General features: G+C 38.2%; 3 protein-coding genes and 1 pseudogene across 3 annotated transcripts; 2 read left to right on the top strand and 2 right to left on the bottom strand.

The window, feature by feature from the left end:
* Nucleotides 1–2,571: 2,571 nt before the first annotated feature.
* LOC101302442 lies at nt 2,572–5,499 on the top strand (annotated as a pseudogene).
* Nucleotides 5,500–6,783: 1,284 nt separating this feature from the next.
* Nucleotides 6,784–9,506, top strand: LOC101311656 (TATA-box-binding protein-like). The gene is made up of 10 exons (XM_004294894.1): nt 6,784–6,954; nt 7,215–7,354; nt 7,831–7,918; nt 8,033–8,104; nt 8,258–8,308; nt 8,579–8,623; nt 8,736–8,828; nt 8,922–9,023; nt 9,124–9,197; nt 9,289–9,506. Coding segments are annotated over exons 2-10 (624 nt in total). The 5' UTR covers nt 6,784–6,954; nt 7,215–7,256; the 3' UTR covers nt 9,290–9,506.
* Nucleotides 9,507–9,511: 5 nt separating this feature from the next.
* Nucleotides 9,512–13,057, bottom strand: LOC101311948 (2-oxoisovalerate dehydrogenase subunit beta, mitochondrial-like). The gene is made up of 13 exons (XM_004294895.1): nt 12,763–13,057; nt 12,491–12,602; nt 12,358–12,393; nt 12,192–12,251; nt 12,042–12,099; nt 11,853–11,950; nt 11,311–11,400; nt 11,146–11,214; nt 10,949–11,035; nt 10,676–10,771; nt 10,482–10,559; nt 10,265–10,351; nt 9,512–10,184 (listed from the first exon to the last, which is right to left on the bottom strand). Exons 1-13 carry the CDS (start codon nt 12,909–12,911, stop codon nt 10,149–10,151), a joined length of 1,056 nt encoding a protein of 351 aa, XP_004294943.1. The 5' UTR covers nt 12,912–13,057; the 3' UTR covers nt 9,512–10,148.
* Nucleotides 13,058–14,782: 1,725 nt separating this feature from the next.
* On the bottom strand, nt 14,783–18,822 carry LOC101312235. The gene is made up of 9 exons (XM_004294896.1): nt 18,674–18,822; nt 18,188–18,264; nt 17,957–18,080; nt 17,747–17,784; nt 17,067–17,564; nt 16,163–16,708; nt 15,856–16,068; nt 15,629–15,772; nt 14,783–15,512 (listed from the first exon to the last, which is right to left on the bottom strand). The coding sequence occupies exons 1-9, from the start codon at nt 18,708–18,710 to the stop codon at nt 15,294–15,296; spliced, it is 1,896 nt and encodes a 631-aa protein (XP_004294944.1). The 5' UTR covers nt 18,711–18,822; the 3' UTR covers nt 14,783–15,293.
* Nucleotides 18,823–19,123: the final 301 nt, after the last annotated feature.

The raw sequence follows: 19,123 nt of genomic DNA on the forward strand, positions 1-19,123 counted from the left end.
TCTTCTCTCTCTCTCTCTCTCTCTCTCTCTCTCTCTCTCTGTGAAAAAAGCCGCCCTTCTTTCTGAAGAAAAACCTTTCACTTCATAGCCCGGGTTCTTCTCTGTGTATATAGATTTGATTTTGCAAGTAAAAGGGCACTCAACTCTTTCAACTTCAAAGGACAAGAGCTTAAAGATCTCATTCAACTGATTGTTTCCAGAATATAGAGGAGAAAGATGTACTCCATCAAATCTCAAAATATAAAAAACATTGTCCAGAACAGAGGACAAGCCATAATAGGTTTCATTCTATTTTAGGAACTACTAGCTGGGTTACAAAAATGCATTGAAGCATGGTAATTGTCTAACTCAAACACCCCTTTGCTTCATTTGAACTGTAGACCTTTCCGTCCCCATTTCCACCACATCAGAGCCACAACCCGCCGTTTCTTTTCTATTTGTTTTCTTCCTCTATCTTAGATGCAAATTAGTAATCTAGACCTCTTAGCAGCCAAAAAGTGTATAGACTATAGAAACAGGATGGAGATAGAGTTCCACACTTTTCGTCCCCATTCTCTGTTGTGACTGCAATTTCGTAAAGCCAGGACTTGCTTTGAATTTTAAGGACTTCTTGAACATATTGCACTTCAATTCAAGGTCCAGTAGTTCTCAAGCTCAAGCCGACTTTCTCCTTTGAACCATTCCAATCCGGCGTTTCTCAGTCCGGTGTGAGTTGCTCAATCCCAGTCCCGGGTTGTTCAGCCCAAATCGTTGGCAACGGTCCTGCTCTGTCCAGGCTGATCTCCCAAATCGTCACCGTCCTTACCCAGACCATGGCTTCGTCGGCTTTTTGCCCAAATTATTCAGACTCGATCTCCCAGATCTCCGACGAGGGACCTTCTTATTCTCTCATGTATCCTCTGATGAAAAAGACCATTCAATTATTAGAAAAGAAATAACGAAAACAATACATAAGGGTATATTAGTCATTTGCAAATAAAAATATGTCTGCCGTAGTTTTTTTAACAGAATTAACGGTACCAGATACCAATATTTATTTGGGATAAAAACGTGAGATACTATTTTAAAGTTTTTTAAAAATAAGATACCAAAAGTTGGCTTTTTTAAAAGATGAGACATTGTTTGGATCATTTTTCCTTTCTTTTTTTTTCCTTCTTTTTTTACTTCGCCTTTTCTTTTCCTTATCTCTCTCCCCACCTCTCTTTTAAATCCCAACTCCTCCACTACTTCCACCCTTAGCCATCCCCTAAAACACTGCCGGCCTCCCCGCCCACCACCGGTCCTCCCTGGCTCCCTCTATTCTTCCTCACATCTTGAACCCCCACCTCGACCCTAATTCAACCTTAATGGGCACTCCACACTCACAACCAATCATTGGAAAAAAATGTGGAACCAAAACAAAAGCCTAAACTAGAGAACGCAGGGGAGAGGATGGAAGAGAGTGGTAGAGCTTGGATGTGGTGAGGGCAACGTGGGCCGAACCAGAGTCTGTGTTAGTGGCGATCGAATGGACGAGATTGGAGAAGAAGAAAGACCTAGAGGCGAGTTCGTTAGAGAAGCGATCCATGGGGTTTTGTTGTCATGGTTGACGGCGGAGTCAAGAAGGCTCTGGAAATCGGAGAGAGTGAAATCAAAGAAGGGTTGGTTTTAGGTGTTGGTTGGGATTTCAAGATGGTGGAGGTTTCCTTGCTTTCTGATTATTCGGGTTATGGATTCATCCATACCTGATTTGGGTTTGAGGTCTTTGTGGCTATTCAAGTGAAAAGGCTCCAAGGTGTGATTGAATTAGGTGGCGAGTGTTGGGATTGCTGGGTTTTGTGGTGGCTGTGATAAGATTTGGTAGAAGAAGGCGATAGTTGCAGAGAGTAGGAAGGAGGAGGAAGAAAGAGAAGGCAAAGATAAAAGAGAAAAAAAAAATTGAATTTAAATAATAAAAAATTAGTAGAAAAATAGAAAAACAAAGACAAATTGACGTTTTTACCCTTCGTAAATGGTAAGAAATTGAACAGTGGGCCCTCCTTTTCTATTTCATGTCAGATGCTTACATCACATTTGGAGGGAATTTGAATTTTTCTCTGGGTTTGATGAATTTTTAGAGTATAAAAGTACACGTGATTAAAAAAAAAAATATGGACACAACTGATGAGTGACATAAAATTCAGGGTAGCACACTAAATTTAATCCTTAACAAAATGTTACATTCAAATTTGGTAGTGTGTCAAATGACAATACTGTCTCAACTCCCAACCACTACCACTGTAAAAGAGAAATGTTGCACAAGAGAATCATCTAAATATCCTAACTACATTTGCTACAGGGACACAATAGCTATATTTGGAGTTAGAGTAGAATAGAAGGATTCACATGATAATGATATTATATACCAAACTATATTTGGAGTCAGAGTAGTATATAGGGATTCTCAGATTATATATATATATATATATATATATGAGATCCCATGAAGTGGTTTCATGTTAAGCAGCACACTAGCTACAACTCGATCCAATCAGTTAAGCAGCAACTTTGAGCTTATATTTGATCAATAGCTAGATTTGACCTGCCTCCAAAATGGAGAATAGCTCCCTCTCCCACACCGGTGAATCTCATGTCATATCATCTGATGGTAGCAGACGCGGTGGTTGGATCACTTTCCCCTTCACCATAGGTCTCACTCCTCGGTGTCTAACTTGATATACATTATGGATCCGGCTCCTCTAAAGTGAGCAAGTCATGAAGTTAGTAAATTTCATAAAATCTCTTACCTACATCTAATCTAATGGTTCAAATATATCTATGTTAAATAAAATCATTTATTTGAAAATTTGTTCACTTATTTCTATAAAATTCGTTTTTTCTCAGAAAAAAAAAAACAATAAAAAAGTGGTTGCATATCGTGATATATATCTTCATCGATATTTGATCAAGCGAATCTTCATATCTGAAATTATGAATTGATAAATAAACTTGATGATCAGCTTTGAATAGAAAAGAATGAAAAGCCTTAGTTTCATTCATTCCAAAGTGGTTTCACTGGTTTCTCTTCCCGTAGTCTCTAAACTCTAGCCTTCGTAATTTGCATTCTATATTTATTTCTGGAGATGATGGCCATGGGTTTTCCAATATAGTTGGTTTTTCTGTATATAATTGAACTGTAGGCAGCGATCGATCTACCCAATTTTTTTCCAAAGCTTTTGGTTTATAATTCGGTTAAGGTAATCACAATTGTTTATGAATATTGCAATGATCTTATAAGCACCGATGTATTCATATGCACCATGAATCATTGCAACTTTGCTTTGCTGAAAATCCATGGAGTTGAAGCAAACGTTTACAGAAGAGAATAAATTAAGATAGAAGGTTAAATAAAAAAAATAAAAAATAAAAAGAGAAATAAAGCATTTAGAGTTATTGTCAATATAGAAAAGAATTTTCAACATTTTTTTGTAATGAATTGATGCATGTGGATATTTTTGAGCCATTAGATTAGATAGAGGTTAGAGATTTTATGAAATTTACTAACTTTATGGCTTGCTCACTTTAGAGGAGCCGGATCCATACATTATTATCTTATTTTAACACAAATTTAAACTTTTGCAGAACATATATTAGTTCTAAAATTAACAACATGCATTCAACATAACTATATTTATATGGCTGATTAATATGTATATATTGATCGGACAGGGGCTCTATTAGGCTTGACATTTGCGGTGGGAGGATGGCTCTCAAATTTGTTAGTATTTCTGGTACAAGAATTCAATGTAAACAGTATCGATGCTGCTCAGATTACAAATGTGGTGAACGGTTCTTTTACCTTCTTCCCAGTCCTTGGAGCAATCATAGCCGACTCTTCCTTTGGCCCTTTCTTGGTCATCACCATTTCTTCCTGCCTTTCCCTGCTGGTAATGAAATAGTGGATCTGTTTGTTAGCGTTCTTCTTACATTTTATTTATCAATGGAAGCTGTTATGTATGAGTAGAGGAAATGACTGTTAACAGTACTACTTGATGGAAAGTATAATTAACAATCAAATAATTATTTTTAACAGTACTTGTATTTGCATTTTTACAGGGTATCGTTCTTTTAACATTAACTGAAACATTTGATTCGTTGAAGCCTCAACCCTGTGTTATAGGATCAGAAATATGCCAATCAACCACAGCTTTGCAATATACAATCTTGTATGCGGGTCTAATTTTGGGATCACTTGGCGTTGGAGGTACACGCTTCACCCTAGCAACAATGGGAGCTAATCAATTTGATAAGCCTAAACATCAAAAAACTTTCTTTAACTGGTTCTTCATTACCATATATTGTGGCTCAACGTTGGCTCTAACTGTCATCGTGTACATGGAGGACAATATGGGTTATAAATGGGGTTTTGGCCTAGCTGTCGCTGCCAATGTTATTGCCATGGCAATTTTCTTATCTGGAACACGTTTCTACCGTCATTGTAAGCCTCAGGGGAGTCCATTTGTTGGTCTAACTCGTGTCGTTGTTGCTGCTACTCGAAAACGGAACCTCCTGCTCTCGTCTGAAAGCAAAGATTATTGTTACTACGGGCAAGAGGGACTGACCGGTCCTGACGGGGTGGCTACAACACCTAGCAAGAGATTCAGGTACAAATTCAATGCTCCAATTACTATGATCATATACTTGTAACTGATGCTGCTCTCTTTGTATGCAGTTTCTTTAACCGCGCAGCACAGAAAGTTGAAGGAGACATGAAACCAGATGGGAATATTGCAAAGCCATGGAGACTATGCACAGTTCACCAAGTAGAAGATTTCAAGACCCTTCTAAGACTAATGCCATTGTGGTCAGCAAGCATATTCTTAAGTACTCCAATAGCAATCCAAAGTAGCTTGACTATCGTGCAGGCTCTAACCATGGACCGTCACCTAGGCCCTCATTTTCTAATACCGGCTGGGTCTGTTACAGTCGTCGTCCTAATTACTGGTGCCATCTTCGTCGCTCTCATTGATGGAATGCTATGTCCCGTGTGGCAGAAGTTAACCGGTCATTCCCCAACACCCCTCCAACGTATAGGAATTGGCCACATTTTAACTGTGTTGACGATGGTGGTTTCAGCACTGGTGGAGTCTAAAAGGCTTAAAATTTCCCAAGAGCATCCTGGTGCAACTACTGTTCCTATGTTGGCATTGTGGCTGTTCCCACAATTCGCTTTGGTAGGCATTTCATTTTCCAGCACAAATTGCATTGTATTACCAAGAATTTCCTTCGTCACTAAAAAACACAGCAACAGCGATGATCTCGTTGGTTATTGGGATTTCATTTTATCTAAGCACCGGTATAGTCAATTTTGTTCAGAGGGTTACAAGTTGGTTACCAAACAACATAAACGATGGGAAGCTAGAGAATGTGTATTGGATGCTAGTTGTGATTGGAGTGGTAAACTTTGTTTACTATTTAGTGTGTGCAAACTTGTATGAGTATCAGAACTTGAGTGACGCAGACAGCTCTGATGATAAGTGATAGACAACCGTTTGGATTCTGAGGAAAAAAGTGATGTCGTTTTTTATAAGTGATGTCGTTTTTCTTTTTCTTATCAAAAAAGGAAGTGATGTTGTTGTAGTAAAGCAATTACTCTAAATAAAAAAGATAGATAAAAAAAAGTGAGTGTTTAAGGATATTCATTATTGTGTGGCTTTGTCAAACTGAATTTGTATTTGGATTTGTAACCTCTATATATAGAGGCATGATATTATGAATAAAGTTAACGTTGCTTTCTGTTTTTCTGCTGACTTTGTTTTCAATTCTCTATACACCCAGAAATTGAATTCCTTTGATACCCCCAAAATTCATGGTTAAAAGTGGTCTATTGATCTCCATCCCAAAATTCTCAATTACCATAAACTTCAATATCATTGTATCATCATGGATAGCCACCCTACCATTATAATCAATGAAAGATGAAAGATTTCATCGATGGTAAGTCGACAACTCACATACCTCGATTGCAAAGTTCAAATTCCACTCCATCCCTGAGATTTGTGATTTTGGATTTTTGAGTTGGTTAGTTGAGAGAGGGATTGAGATTTGGGATTTTAGGCTTGGAGAAAAGAGTGAGAGTAGAGCTGTCGAGATATTAAAAACATTTAACCGGGGATTAACTTTAACAGAGTAACGGAGTTAGATAGCGGGGTTAGTGAGTCAGCTAATGGTAACAGAGTTATTGCCATCTAGGCGAGGCATTAATACCCTAAGGCATGTAAAGAGTTCCCTTGTTTTAATAATTTTATGAAACTCGTACACTGAATTTTTTAAGTTTGATCGTGAGTAAAAATGACAAAAAACACAAAATTTTGGTGTTAAAATGGTTCAAAAACTTTTTCTTTTTTAACATATTAACACACAAAAGTCTCTTATTCGCCTCTTTAGTTGTGCTCAATTGTCATGAATCGACATATGAAAAATATAAATATCTTGTTGGAGGATAAATGTAACTCGAGAGGAGATACTAGAACGTGGGTATGTTTTTTAATTTATTTACTTTGATGTGTATACCACGCGCTTGATTCCGTCACTGACCGAAAATAAAAGGGAACCATATACGTGTCATATAGGTACAGGGCGTTGATGAAAGTCCGCTGTCATCGTAGCGAATCCGTAGGAAATTCCAAGAATGACCTCGGGGGTCGGTTGCATTATGTGGTAAGGAGAGGGATATATCTGGGCAGTATATAAAGGGGGCGAGGGTAAGAAGGCAAGCAGCCCCCATAAGCTCTCAGATCTTTCCAACCCCAACACAATTGACCCTTCTCCTCTCTTCTTCTTCCTCTTCTCTTCTTCTTCTCAGATCTCTTCTCTTTTTAAGCTCCCAAATACAAATCTCTACCCTCGTTTTCTATAAAACACATCCCAATTCAAAATCTTCCCGCTCCTCTCGTACCCTTTTTTTCTCGCTTAAATCGCCGCTGCAGAAACAAGGTCCGATCTCTGTTTCATTCATTGATTCAATTATTCTAACAAAGAAACCCCCTTTCCGTATTATTAAGGATAATTTAAAACCCTAATCACCCAGCTCAGATCTGAAAGATTTCCCCTCCGTTTTGTGTGTTTTGGACTCTTTTGATTTTGATAAAACATTAAAGATTCGGTTTTTATGTTATAATCGGAACTAGGATAATCGAAAGCAAAAGATCTGAGTTTATGTGGTTGTTTGTTTTTAATTTGTGTTTTTAATGTAGCGAGCGGAAGCCCAAGAATTTAAGTAAAAAGAGAAGAAAGGAATGGCAGAAAAAGGGTTGGAGGAAACAGGGTTGGAGGCAAGCGGAAGCCAACCGGTTGATCTCAAGCAACATCCTTCCGGCATCGTCCCTACTCTTCAGTCAGTCATCGTTCCTGCTTTTTTTATCACATCAAATTGTACATGTTTGTTTCAGATACCACTTGATTTCGATACTAATAAAAAGAACAATATGTTATCTCACTTGTGGGGCTTAAACTATATTTGATGTGTCTGTGGATCAAACCTATGATAGGTTATTGTAGCAAGACTGATTCTGGTAGTGTTGCAAATATATTCCTTCTGTCGAGCCTTGTTTGTCTGTGAAGTGCTTTATGTTCTTTCAATTTAGACGACATGATTCAGTTTCGCTTTATACTAGAATTTATTGGTGTAGGTGCGCTTTACATAGAGATGACCTGAAACTCTTCACTTAAATTGCATTTTTGATCTTTAGTTGGGGTCTGTGTGCTATATGTGTTATCTGTTGCCTAATGGAATGTTACCATTAAAAAGATAAAAAGTATTGCTTTGTTTGATCACCAAACACATGGTTAAGCTGTTGTTTGTGCTTTCAGGAATATCGTTTCCACAGTCAATTTGGACTGCAAATTGGATCTTAAGACCATTGCATTGCGAGCTCGTAATGCAGAATACAATCCCAAGGCATGTGTCTTGACCATAGCTCTTGAAATCTATGTAGTCTTGTGTACACGAATAGATATTTCCTTTTCAATGATCATATGGCATCATCACATTATAATCAAATTCCTCTTGCAGCGTTTTGCAGCTGTGATTATGAGAATAAGGGAGCCGAAAACTACTGCATTGATATTTGCATCTGGTAAAATGGTAAGTCAGAACTTTCAACTACGCACTTTTGTTTCATTTTCAATCGAATACCAATCATGTGTTGATATGTGCAGCGTTTTGGTTTCTCCCTCACAGTTTATTGGGTTCTTGTAAGAATTCACAGCTAATTTACTTTTAAATCTGTTGATTTAGGTTTGTACAGGAGCCAAGAGTGAATCACAATCGAAATTGGCTGCACGGAAGGTACTTTGATTATAATGTGAATAGGTTTCTACATAGGGGGGTGTTATGGGGGTCCAATAGACTGGGGAAGTATACAGTTCATTGTCTGGCTTATGTCTGAAACTTTACCAAAATCCATGCACATCGATGTTAGTATATACAGTACAACGTGGGTCGTATAAAAGCAAATACCCTCTAATAAAATTCACAATGATGTATTTTATCTCTAGATGCGGTTTTTTTTTTTCTCTTTCACCTTTAATAACACATTATCTCTGTTCTGTTCCTCAGTATGCTCGAATCATTCAGAAACTAGGTTTTGATGCCAAGTTCAAGGTACGTACTCTCTCTCTCTCTCTCTCTCTCTCTCTCTCTCTCTCTCTCATGTACACAAACACATTCAACGTACTTAAATCTAATTAACAAATTGATTTCATTCTTGTGGCAGGATTTTAAAATCCAGAACATAGTTGGTTCCTGTGATGTTAAATTCCCCATAAGACTCGAAGGTCTGGCATATTCCCACAATGCCTTTTCAAGTGTGAGTATTCCTTTGTGTCTTGATGTGGTTGCTGTTGGATGGGTAATTTTGAAAAGGACTGTTTTCTGAATCTGTTTTGATTCTGGTTATCAGTATGAACCAGAACTGTTCCCTGGCTTGATTTACCGAATGAAACAACCAAAGATTGTGCTTCTTATCTTTGTATCTGGAAAAATTGTTCTCACAGGAGCGAAGGTGATATTTTGCAAGGTTCCTTATTTTTTGTTAAGTCATATTTTTTATATTCTTACTATCTTTAGTATTAACTTGGGTAACATTATTTTCCGTTCTTCAGGTAAGAAGTGAGACATACGAAGCCTTTGAGAACATATACCCAGTTCTTACAGAATTCAGGAAAAACCAGCAATGGTATGGCCACTTACATAACTGCTCAATTTGTGTGTTTTAGTCTTTTTTCCAAATTGTGGTTCTCAACTTGTGCTTGTTTCAATTACCGCAGATTGGTATTGGGAAGAACGATGGTGAAAATTGTAGTTCAGGAAGGTATTCCAGGTCGTATGCAGATGTGGAAATCGAATGCACTGGGATTGGATTGTATATAAGGACGTTGTGCATTGTTTTTTCAGTTAATGAAAGAAAAATTGAGACTCGTTATTTTCTTCTTTGTTTTGTAGTCATATCAATACAAAGGAAAAAAACCTGCTTAACACAATTAAAGAGTAGTGAAACGTTCTCATTAATCATGTGCCTTGATCCGGTGGTTTGTAACAATCTTGTGCCTTCACGTGTTAAAATGGGAAATTAAATCATGCATAAAATGTTCTTCGGGTGAAAGTCCAAAACAACATGATGATTCAAAATTCTTTCTGAGCAAACCAGCACCATGTGCAACTCGGCCCAAGGCACACCCTCATGATGCCTCATGAGCATCACGAGTTTTAATTTTCTCTTTTCCTTTCTCAACAGTAGTAGAAAAGCAGCATCAGACTTCAAATGATAATGAGTTTCTCTCACAAGGGGTTTCAGACCAACCATGCACAAATTGAAGTATGCAAATTTGCAAGTGATTGATGATTTTGGTCAATTAGGTGCATAGCCAGTCTTGCTCATCTCTAAAGACACGGCGGGCTCTTTGGGCAATGCTGTAAGGGGTCTCTTATGCGTGTTGCGACACTCGAAGCCACCCCGATACATTCACTACGTACACTTATGTACCTGTTATTGTCGTAAAAGCATGGTCCTGTCCTAATCTCCAGCATACTGGCTGCTGCTAGTCTGCTACATTATTCCCACACTCCATCTTATTTTATTTGCAACATGATGATGGAGCGATAATCCCTAGCTTGTATCTTTACAGTACTAGTAATTTACAGTTGCTTTAATTGCATCCAATATCTGCATCAAACAACGAGGAAAGTAGAGGTATGTCACTAGAAGTATCACAAGTAAATTTTTAATAGGTTTAGATAACTAACCTTGTTCTTCGTGGGCATATAGAAGGGTTCAAACACAAGAGGGAAGGGGGTATCCAGACCACATACTCTAGAGACTGGTGCTTCTAACTGCACAATTCATTTTGCATTAATGAATGAATAGTTCAAAGATCAAGGTATCAGTTGCCTTCCCCCAACATCAGAAGAAGCATATATCTAGATTGAAACACCCGTACATGTGTAAAATGTTTGTGCTTACCCTCAAGAAGCAACTTTCAACAATTGAAGCAGATATTTCGGCACCAAATCCTCCTGTAACTGGAGCTTCATGACTAATCTACATAATCCCAAACAACACAAGCGACTAATCTTCATGGAATTGGATTATTCACCAATACAAAACAAACACATTTTCATAAAATGTTTTCAGTATATTTATATTATTATACTCACAAGAAGCCTTCCAGTCTTTTTGACAGAAGCCTCCACTGTCTCCTTATCCCAAGGTATCAGAGTACGCAGGTCTATCAGTTCACAGGAAATTCCATCCTGAAATTAAAATGGCATTTATATTGTCTAAGAGTACAACGAATGAGAGAGATTTTAGTACTTTCAGTTATTCATAACACCATACAAATCAGACATCATGATCAAATATGGTATTGTGACATTAAAGGGAAGGAGAAACAGGAACTCTACTTATAGCAGTGATGATCGAAGACTTACTTTTTCAGCATCTAGACATGCCTGTTCCATTATGGAGAGTTGAGCTCCCCACCCAACAAGCGTTATGTCACTGCCCTCTCGTATTACCTGAGTTTCAGTTTTGTTTTAGCTATAAAGGTTTGATAATAGTAAAATCAGAAATGCAATTTTCTTCTACAAATTTAGATATTTGGACTACAATGGAACAATAGATGTACCTCAGCTTCTGATAACGGCAACATGAAATCGTGCTCAGGAACCTCTTCTACTGACAATCTGTATAACCACTGAACCCAAGATATTTGCACAGTTACTGATCACATTTCTACCAAACTTAACATTCTCTAATGGATCAACAAGTTTATTCTAGAATCACATAATACCTTTGGTTCAAAAAACACAACAGGGTTTGGATCACGTATAGAGGAAAGCAATAAGCCTTTTGCTTGTCGTGGGCTTCTAGGGATGACCACCTACATCAGAAGTACTTTTCAGATATCTAATAATGATGTGCAACAACCATGGAACTAAAGAATCTGCAGCAGAAAACAAGCACAAAAATCCTTTATGCTTTAGTAAACTTCACAGCACTTGGCTACACATTTCAACTAAACAGGCTGATGGTACTACCGCCAGCTTATATCACAAGTCGATAGGCTCAACATAACTTTCATGTGTTTGATAGAGCTCTTCAATTTAGTGAGTAATGCTAAGTTTATGAATAATTACACTAAAATCCATTTCTAAAGTTTATGAAGAAAGAAAAACAATGCCATTTATGCAGTTGGATACTTGGAAGATATTACTGTTGAAATGTACAATCTCAAGATTTCAATAGTTGAGTTGTTTACTTGTGGCAAAATGCATGTCATCACTTGGTCAGACCCTAAACCTCAGAAATTTATCTCAACAGGATGAGGCTTACTTTGATACCAGGAGCATGACAGAAAAAAGCTTCAGGAGATTGTGAGTGGTAATGTCCACCATGGCCTACAGCGCCATAGGGCGCTCTTATGGTTAAGCCTAAGAAGTTAAACAAGGAATTCATCATGAACAATAACAAGAGGGCCAGGGAAAGTAAGCTTGAAAGAAATGAAATGAGTGAAGTTCTCACCTCCACAGTTAAATTGGTTTCCACTTCGGTATCTAAATTTTGCAGCTTCATTGACAATCTGAAAAGTTAGAGTCACTCAATCTAAATTTTGAAGCTGCCACTAAATTGTGAGTGAATATGATAGAACCTAGTACAGGAAGAGATTCATGCCTGATCAAAAGCGGGGAAAATATAGTCTGCAAATTGGATTTCCGCAACAGCTCTGTTACCCTTTGCGAGATGAAACCAAAAGGTAATGAGGCTCATAGGTATAAGGTGAGAAGCACAAATGAAAAGGCAAGTTAACCGGAGTTATAAACTCAAGTCTCAAACTTACCATAGCTGCTAGACCAATACCAAATCCTATAATTCCCTGCGTGCAAACAAAAGTAAAAGTAGAAGTAGAGATCACCAAACGCACATTGCTTGTTGCTCAAAAGAATCTGAAGGTGTGAGATATGAATACCTACCTGTTCACAAAGAGGGGTATTGAAAACCCTTTTCTTACCAAACCTATCAGCCAAGCCTGTGGTACAACGGAAGACCCCACCGAAGCCCACATCTTCTCCAAATACATAAGTACTGAGATTGAAATCGATAAGAATGAGTTGGAGTTACAGAAGACAAATAAAGCATATTGCAGGATCCAACATATAAAGTAAGATGCATTGAACTCTAGTTGGATTGCACAGGAAACAACCCAAAGGAGGGAAAAGCAGTATGAGACAGGAAGAAAGAGAACCGGGAATCAGACGCCAAGGCGATGTGGAGGGCTTGGTTGATGGCAGAGTAGAGGTTGAGAGATTTTCCAGCTTCGGAGGAGGTTGAGTAATTGCTGCTCCTCCTCCTTGTATGAGTAGCCCAGTTGATCAATCTGCTGCTTCTCCTCATTTTCAAGTTTAACTGAATCTAGAAGGAGAGTGGACAAGTGGATATGGAGGGGAGTTTCAGTTCCACCTCATCACTTATCAGCCTGCCTGCTTCTTCTGTTTGTCACTTATCTATCTATTATTTATTCCTATTTATTGGACACTCCACATAGATACGTTTCAATTCCTTCTTCTGAGGAGGAGAGGCAAGTTTGGATCAAGTCTACCTCACTTTTACACGTCAATCATGTTATATGTCATCTTCTTCTTCCTCCTCGTCACAGTCATCTTTGAATAATGCAGCTCTATTGAAAAGTATGCTGTGAATGTCCTAAAAGTTATCTTTAATAATGCAGCTCTACCCAATGGTCTAGATCTATACTTCCTTTCTTATTTTTGAGAATCACACTCCTTACAAGATTATAGTATAGCGATACAACGACTTGCAATCCTACATAGTCTACCTACTATTCTAGATCCACCTCTCTTGTTTCTAAGTGACTACACATGAAGGTATAAAAAGTTTCAACTTAGAACTCAACTATCACTACATTGATTCTTCTTGAACACTTCTTGAAGTTTCAACTCAAAAACTCAACAATCATCAACTGATTCATCATAACCCATCTACCACAGCGGGATTCTTCAGAACTCAGCTATCCTCAGCTGATTCTTTATGAACACTTTTGGGGTAGCTGCACTACCAATTGATCTCACGGTATGCAGAATGCAATGAGTTTATGAGAAGAGTTTTTGTTCAGCTCTAAGGTATAAAATCACAAAAGGAAAACTTAGAGCAAGGTGAACAATACAAGATAAAAACCAAAACCCAACAAAGCAAGTGTAGAAACTACATTTTGACAACCATTGAGCAAAGACAATCTTTCTCAATATACTATATATATATATATATATATATATATATATATATATAAGCTGATATTGTGCTCTAAACAAGTCAGACGCAAAGGCTAATGAAGAGGGCATGCACGATGGCCAAATCAAGGAAAGAGTTTTTGGACTTTTGTCCTTGGCCAAACTTTGAAAGGGAGATGACATATGAAGCTGTCCTAGGCCAAGAAAAAGACAAACAAAAGCATAATACCAGTTTAGCAAATCACTTTTCTTTGATATCAAACAAAGACAGCTGCTATATTCGTTTGTGTATCACAAACACAACTGTAGGCTTAGCCTTAGAGCTCTAAACCATGAGTCACGGGTCGAGACAAAAACATCAAATCCTAGACTAATTTGAGCACCAAGGCAAGACCTTTATCTTAGTTGACGATTTGAAATTCAAATGAGGATCTCACCCAAACATAATACTTATACAACAAGGGAAAAGAAACATACACTTAAGACAAAAGAAACAAAAGACCGAAAAGCTGGAAATCCAGTTTTTTAGGATGGCAAGCAATGCTGCTATCCTCAGTGAAAAACCATGAAATACATATGCATGATGTTACCTGAGTCCCATGAGATCATGTTGGTTCTTCTACTTCTTCAACTTGTTCTCTAACTGTGAAAGACCAATCTCCTAATTGTTTTAGGCTTCATAGGTTGTGTTTTGTTTTATATAAGGATTGCAAACAATCTTATACCTTGATGCTGCAAACACAAACACTCACCTTGGGTGTTTCAATTCTTTATGTTTGCAATTTAAAACCACCCAATTCTTAATTTCTTATTGGGAGGGATACATAAGGACCGTCTGGATTGTCAGCTTGGGTTTTGGAGGCACAAATTGGCAAACAAGGCGGGGCTTCGCACAAGTTATGCACCGCGAAGGAACACAACAAACACCAAAAGAGTGTTCCTTGGTGCCGTCAACAAAGTTATAGCTCAAGTAACAACTGAGCGCACTGCGCCCTGTGAAACATTCATTTGACATCACAATGCAACTATTACTCGAACTGGATTAAAAGCCGATGGCTTCTCACCAAGTCAAGGCCATGATTTACCTGATTCGACATATAAAAGAAAGAAGAGACAATTGGAGTTCACTCAGAGGAAACATAGCAACAGCCATGTGCCGTACTAACTAATACAAGGGAAGCACACAGAACACAGATTACCGAAATGAAGGCACAAGCAACCATCTTAAACACTTCAACTAACTACATTTCTCTTACACAAACCAACCTATTCCGCATATAAAAGGGCAGGAAAACAGCAAAGAGTTTAAAACCAACCGCCCCAAACAAGAGAATCAGATGGGATTCGGGTGGGGCTCTGAAAACATGAGCCTGCCATCAAGTCTCTAAACACACACCACTTCTACTATGAATTGTACTCTCTTTAAAGCAGCTACGCTAAACCAGCAAAACCTCCAAGGGGAATCTCCTACTAAGAAAATCTTCTCATTGCACAAGCTAGCAACCAACCATTTAACACATTTGACCTCCTAATTTGTTTCAGCCACCTTGGACTCTTCAACAACTGATTGTGGACTCTTTAGGCCATCTCCAGCTTCTGCAACGGTTCCATTCTCCAAAGGCTTCACTTGTTCATCACTCTGATCAACTGATGTTGGTTCCTTCACATCCAATGTAGTTCCCAATGACTCTGGTGATTTGACTAGTGCCTCTTCTACCCCATCAGTGGGCTTCTCCTCCAATACCTTCTGAATTAGCAGACAGAGTAATTACTTAGAATCAAACCGGCTAAAGAACAACAATAAAAGGAAATATACATATAAAAGCAAGTGCACTGGTTAACACACAAGGAAAAGAATCTTACCTTCTTCCGGATCTGCCGCTTTGCTTTAACTTCCTCAATTGTCTTCTGGCGATCTTCATAAAACTCAAAATCATCCAAAAGGCATGTTTTACTGGAATGATCCTTGAATAGTTTGATCAATTTAAGCCCCTCATCTAACTTGACCTACAAAAACAATTTAAGCTTAACACTGCAAACTAGAACCGATGAAAAAGAGGGGTGAAAAAAGGGGAAGTAGATAGACATACCTCTTGAGTGTCCCTACTGTTTGTGACAGGTTTGTTTTCATTGTTTTCAAGGGTAATGTGCTTTAGCAAACTGTTGGGTACATCCTTTACAATGTGCCACTTAACAGGAAAACAACCAGTCCACTTGTCTTGTTGCCAATACTCCACATTCTTTTCAAAATCAACTGGCCCTACCATCTCTGCTAGGCCAACGAATTGGCCACTAGCATTTACCTAGAGACAAAATTGAAGGTAGAATACAATAAGACAAAGCACAGAAGCAATAGGAGAAAAAGTCACAACTTGAGAATTAAATCACAATGCTCACCGAGAAGAGCAGAAATACAGGGCAGCCAGTAGCTATCTCCTGAGCCTCCTGGTATGCTGCATCAAGTTTCTTGTTTCCGTTTGGTGTGCTGGCCCAGACATTATACTTAACACTCTTATGAACATCATCCTCACTATATGACTTTATAATGAAGAACTTGGCATCTGAGTAATTATCAAGCATATCTGCTCCTGAGCGCTGCTCCCCCTCTGGAACGGCGCTAGTTGTATCTTTCTCATCATTAGCTTTATTCAACCCGACATTGACCCCAGCTTTATAACTCTTACCTCTAGGTCCTTTGTTCAACTCTTCCAACCCATCTATGTCCTGGTTACCATAGCGAAAGTTGCTTCCTCGCCCCCTAGGTTTAAACTTGTTTTGAACAGAGGTCCACCCATATCCATTTCTTGACATACCAAACGTATTAGATCCAAACCCCATACCAAGTCCATATGTGTTCCAGTTATGACCATATAAATCGTTGCTATACATCCCACTAAGTCCACGAGATGTATCCAAACCATACCCCAACCTTGGCAGCAAACCCTGCAAGGTCATGGAATATAAATTCTTGAGCAGCCACCTTAATCAACAATCTATTGGATTCTGATCATCCTATCAATTATTGAAAACAATAACAGCCTAAAGAGAGGAAAAGAAAAATAGAATAAAAGGATATTTGACAAGGATAGCAATGTTTATGGGGATCAATTATATTTTCTCAATTTCAAGAAAATCACTACATATTTGGTTCCAAACAGAATTGAGATGAAAAAACTGAACTTAAGATCAACCCACTGCTCAGAAGTGTGTAAATATCTAACATAAAAAATTGATCAAGTTTAACCACAAGTCCGAGAACAGAAGGAAATCCATAATGAAACTAAGATGATAGATAGCATACCATGTATGGAGAGCTTGGTCGTGAAATCTGATTCTTAGAAGATAGTGTTCTGTTGCCTGTATATCCAGTCCCCTTAGCCTGTCCATTTGAAAACGTTGACCCTTCTAACCATGGTATGGGAGACATCAAACCATCAAAACCATATATGGCATCAGTGTATCCCTCATAGGAACCCTTTGCATTCAAAGAGGAATTTTGATATTTGGAGAAGTCTGAAAGATTATTTTCCTTCAGCCCCACACTGGTCAAAGTACTGTTGGATATCCCATTAGCTGTTCCTACTGGTGAGGACTTTTGGTCAGCATCCTTAATGGTGGAAACACCACCATTGGAAGGAACAGCTGAATTAGGCATGTAGGGTGAACCAGTTTTAGGAGCCAGCTGCTTAAAATAGGGAGGATATTGATACTGCTGTTCATATAGCTGACCACTTCCCACAGTTGGAGACCCTGTTGTTGAATATGTGTTGTAGGGTGCATAGCCATAACCATAGACAACCTAAAATAGACAACAATCAAGACACAAGATGACGTCCAGATAGAGATGAGTTGCTCAGTCATTATTACAATAAGCACTCAAATAATAGAAGTAAGAAAATACACTTAAAAAAAAAACATAAATCAGACGCATCCAGCATTACAGAAAAAGAAGTCTCTGAACAAGCAAGCATAAAAACTTACAGAATTCATATTGTTGCCCCACTCAAGTCCACCATAGCCTGACCAAAAAATTGACCAACACAACAAAACCGTCAGTAGAATGCAAAGCCAATAGCATCCACTATATCACGGAGTGCATACACACACATATATTGGATATGAAAAATATGATTTTTGAAATTCCATCAATTATTAATACCCAACCAAACGAGTACAAGACAAGAAAATTACCTCCATAGTAATAAGCAGAAGAGGAGTAACCATTAGGGTGATAGGGCATGGTTGAATCCTTGAGTGATGGGGTAGTAGACCTAGTCCGGTCAGTTGACTGGAGCTTTCCAGTCACAGCATTGGCCTGCACATGATGAAACCACAATCAAAATCAAGCTCTAAGAAATTGAAACGAAAACCAAACACAATCTTTAGATTGAATGACAAATAAAAATGGGTTTGTAAATATACCTTCTTGGGGGGCTCAGAAATCTTGACATCCTTAGCCTGAGAATCCAACGACAAATTCTGCAGCAAGTCTGAAGCTTCTAAGGAAACAATCAAGATGGTCAAGGAAATACAACAATCTGCTACAAACAAAGAACGAAAACAGCATAAAATCAAGAGCATTTAACATCCTGCACATTCACACAAGGATTACAAAAGCAAAAAGACAGTGAAAACCCTAAAACCAATACCTAACAGTAATTTTCAAGCCAGGAATAAAAAGTCAAGAGATTAAAAATATCCTCAATGAAAGTAAAGAGTAAACATCTACCAAGGAAAAGCCCTAATCACAAGCAGAAACCCTAAGCAGCAGATACAGATCTTAGATCTATAGATGTGAACCAAATCGAAAACAGAGATGAATTTGGAGAAGAAGAAAAAGACAAGCAAAATCGGATCCAAGAGCAAAGCGTAAGCGAAAGAGGAAAGATGAATCAAAGGAAAGGATACGATCCGCAGGAGGCGAGAGTGAAGCGACAGTGGCCATGGCTGAGACTGGGACTCGGAGGAGAGCGAGAGATTGTGAGAGAGAGAGAAAGGGGAGCGGCCTCCACGAAAGGGTTTGGTTAAAAGGCGGAAAAGGGTTTTAGGGGTTTTCGGGAGGCGAATGAGAAAGGGCCTCTTATTCGCTCCCTCTTATTATGCTCACAATTCATTCAAAATTAGCTTAGCCGCCACATTTATTGCATTCCATCCACAAATTACACATAGTCGACATCACAATTTACATTCCTTTTCTTCTTTTTCTCTAAATTTTTTAAAATTTATTTCAAGTAGTTGGCCCAAGTATCATCTTATGTTCCTTTAATAAAATAAAAAAAGTATCATCTTATGTTTCTTCTAAAAAAAACAAAATATATCATCTTATGTTTCTTCATCATCTTATGTTTGATGGTACTA

This window comes from Fragaria vesca, linkage group LG3, assembly GCF_000184155.1.
Source record: "Fragaria vesca subsp. vesca linkage group LG3, FraVesHawaii_1.0, whole genome shotgun sequence".
Lineage (NCBI taxonomy): Eukaryota > Viridiplantae > Streptophyta > Magnoliopsida > Rosales > Rosaceae > Fragaria > Fragaria vesca.

What these genes read in the sequence shown, in the direction of transcription:
- LOC101311656 (XM_004294894.1), top strand. Translation starts at nt 7,257, where the DNA reads ATGGCAGAAAAAGGGTTGGAGGAAACAGGGTTGGAGGCAAGCGGAAGC. An exon ending in GGCATCGTCCCTACTCTTCA is followed by an intron (nt 7,355 to 7,830) that starts GTCAGTCATCGT and finishes TTGTGCTTTCAG; the next exon opens with GAATATCGTTTCCACAGTCA. An exon ending in TATTTGCATCTGGTAAAATG is followed by an intron (nt 8,105 to 8,257) that starts GTAAGTCAGAAC and finishes CTGTTGATTTAG; the next exon opens with GTTTGTACAGGAGCCAAGAG.
- LOC101311948 (XM_004294895.1), bottom strand. Translation starts at nt 12,911, where the DNA reads ATGAGGAGAAGCAGCAGATTGATCAACTGGGCTACTCATACAAGGAGG. An exon ending in TTGAAAGTTGCTTCTTGAGG is followed by an intron (nt 10,352 to 10,481) that starts GTAAGCACAAAC and finishes TGAATTGTGCAG; the next exon opens with TTAGAAGCACCAGTCTCTAG. An exon ending in ATATGCCCACGAAGAACAAG is followed by an intron (nt 10,185 to 10,264) that starts GTTAGTTATCTA and finishes TGTTTGATGCAG; the next exon opens with ATATTGGATGCAATTAAAGC.
- LOC101312235 (XM_004294896.1), bottom strand. Translation starts at nt 18,710, where the DNA reads ATGGCCACTGTCGCTTCACTCTCGCCTCCTGCGGATC. An exon ending in GGGGCAACAATATGAATTCT is followed by an intron (nt 17,565 to 17,746) that starts GTAAGTTTTTAT and finishes TGTCTATTTTAG; the next exon opens with GTTGTCTATGGTTATGGCTA. An exon ending in ACAGTAGGGACACTCAAGAG is followed by an intron (nt 15,773 to 15,855) that starts GTATGTCTATCT and finishes TTGTTTTTGTAG; the next exon opens with GTCAAGTTAGATGAGGGGCT.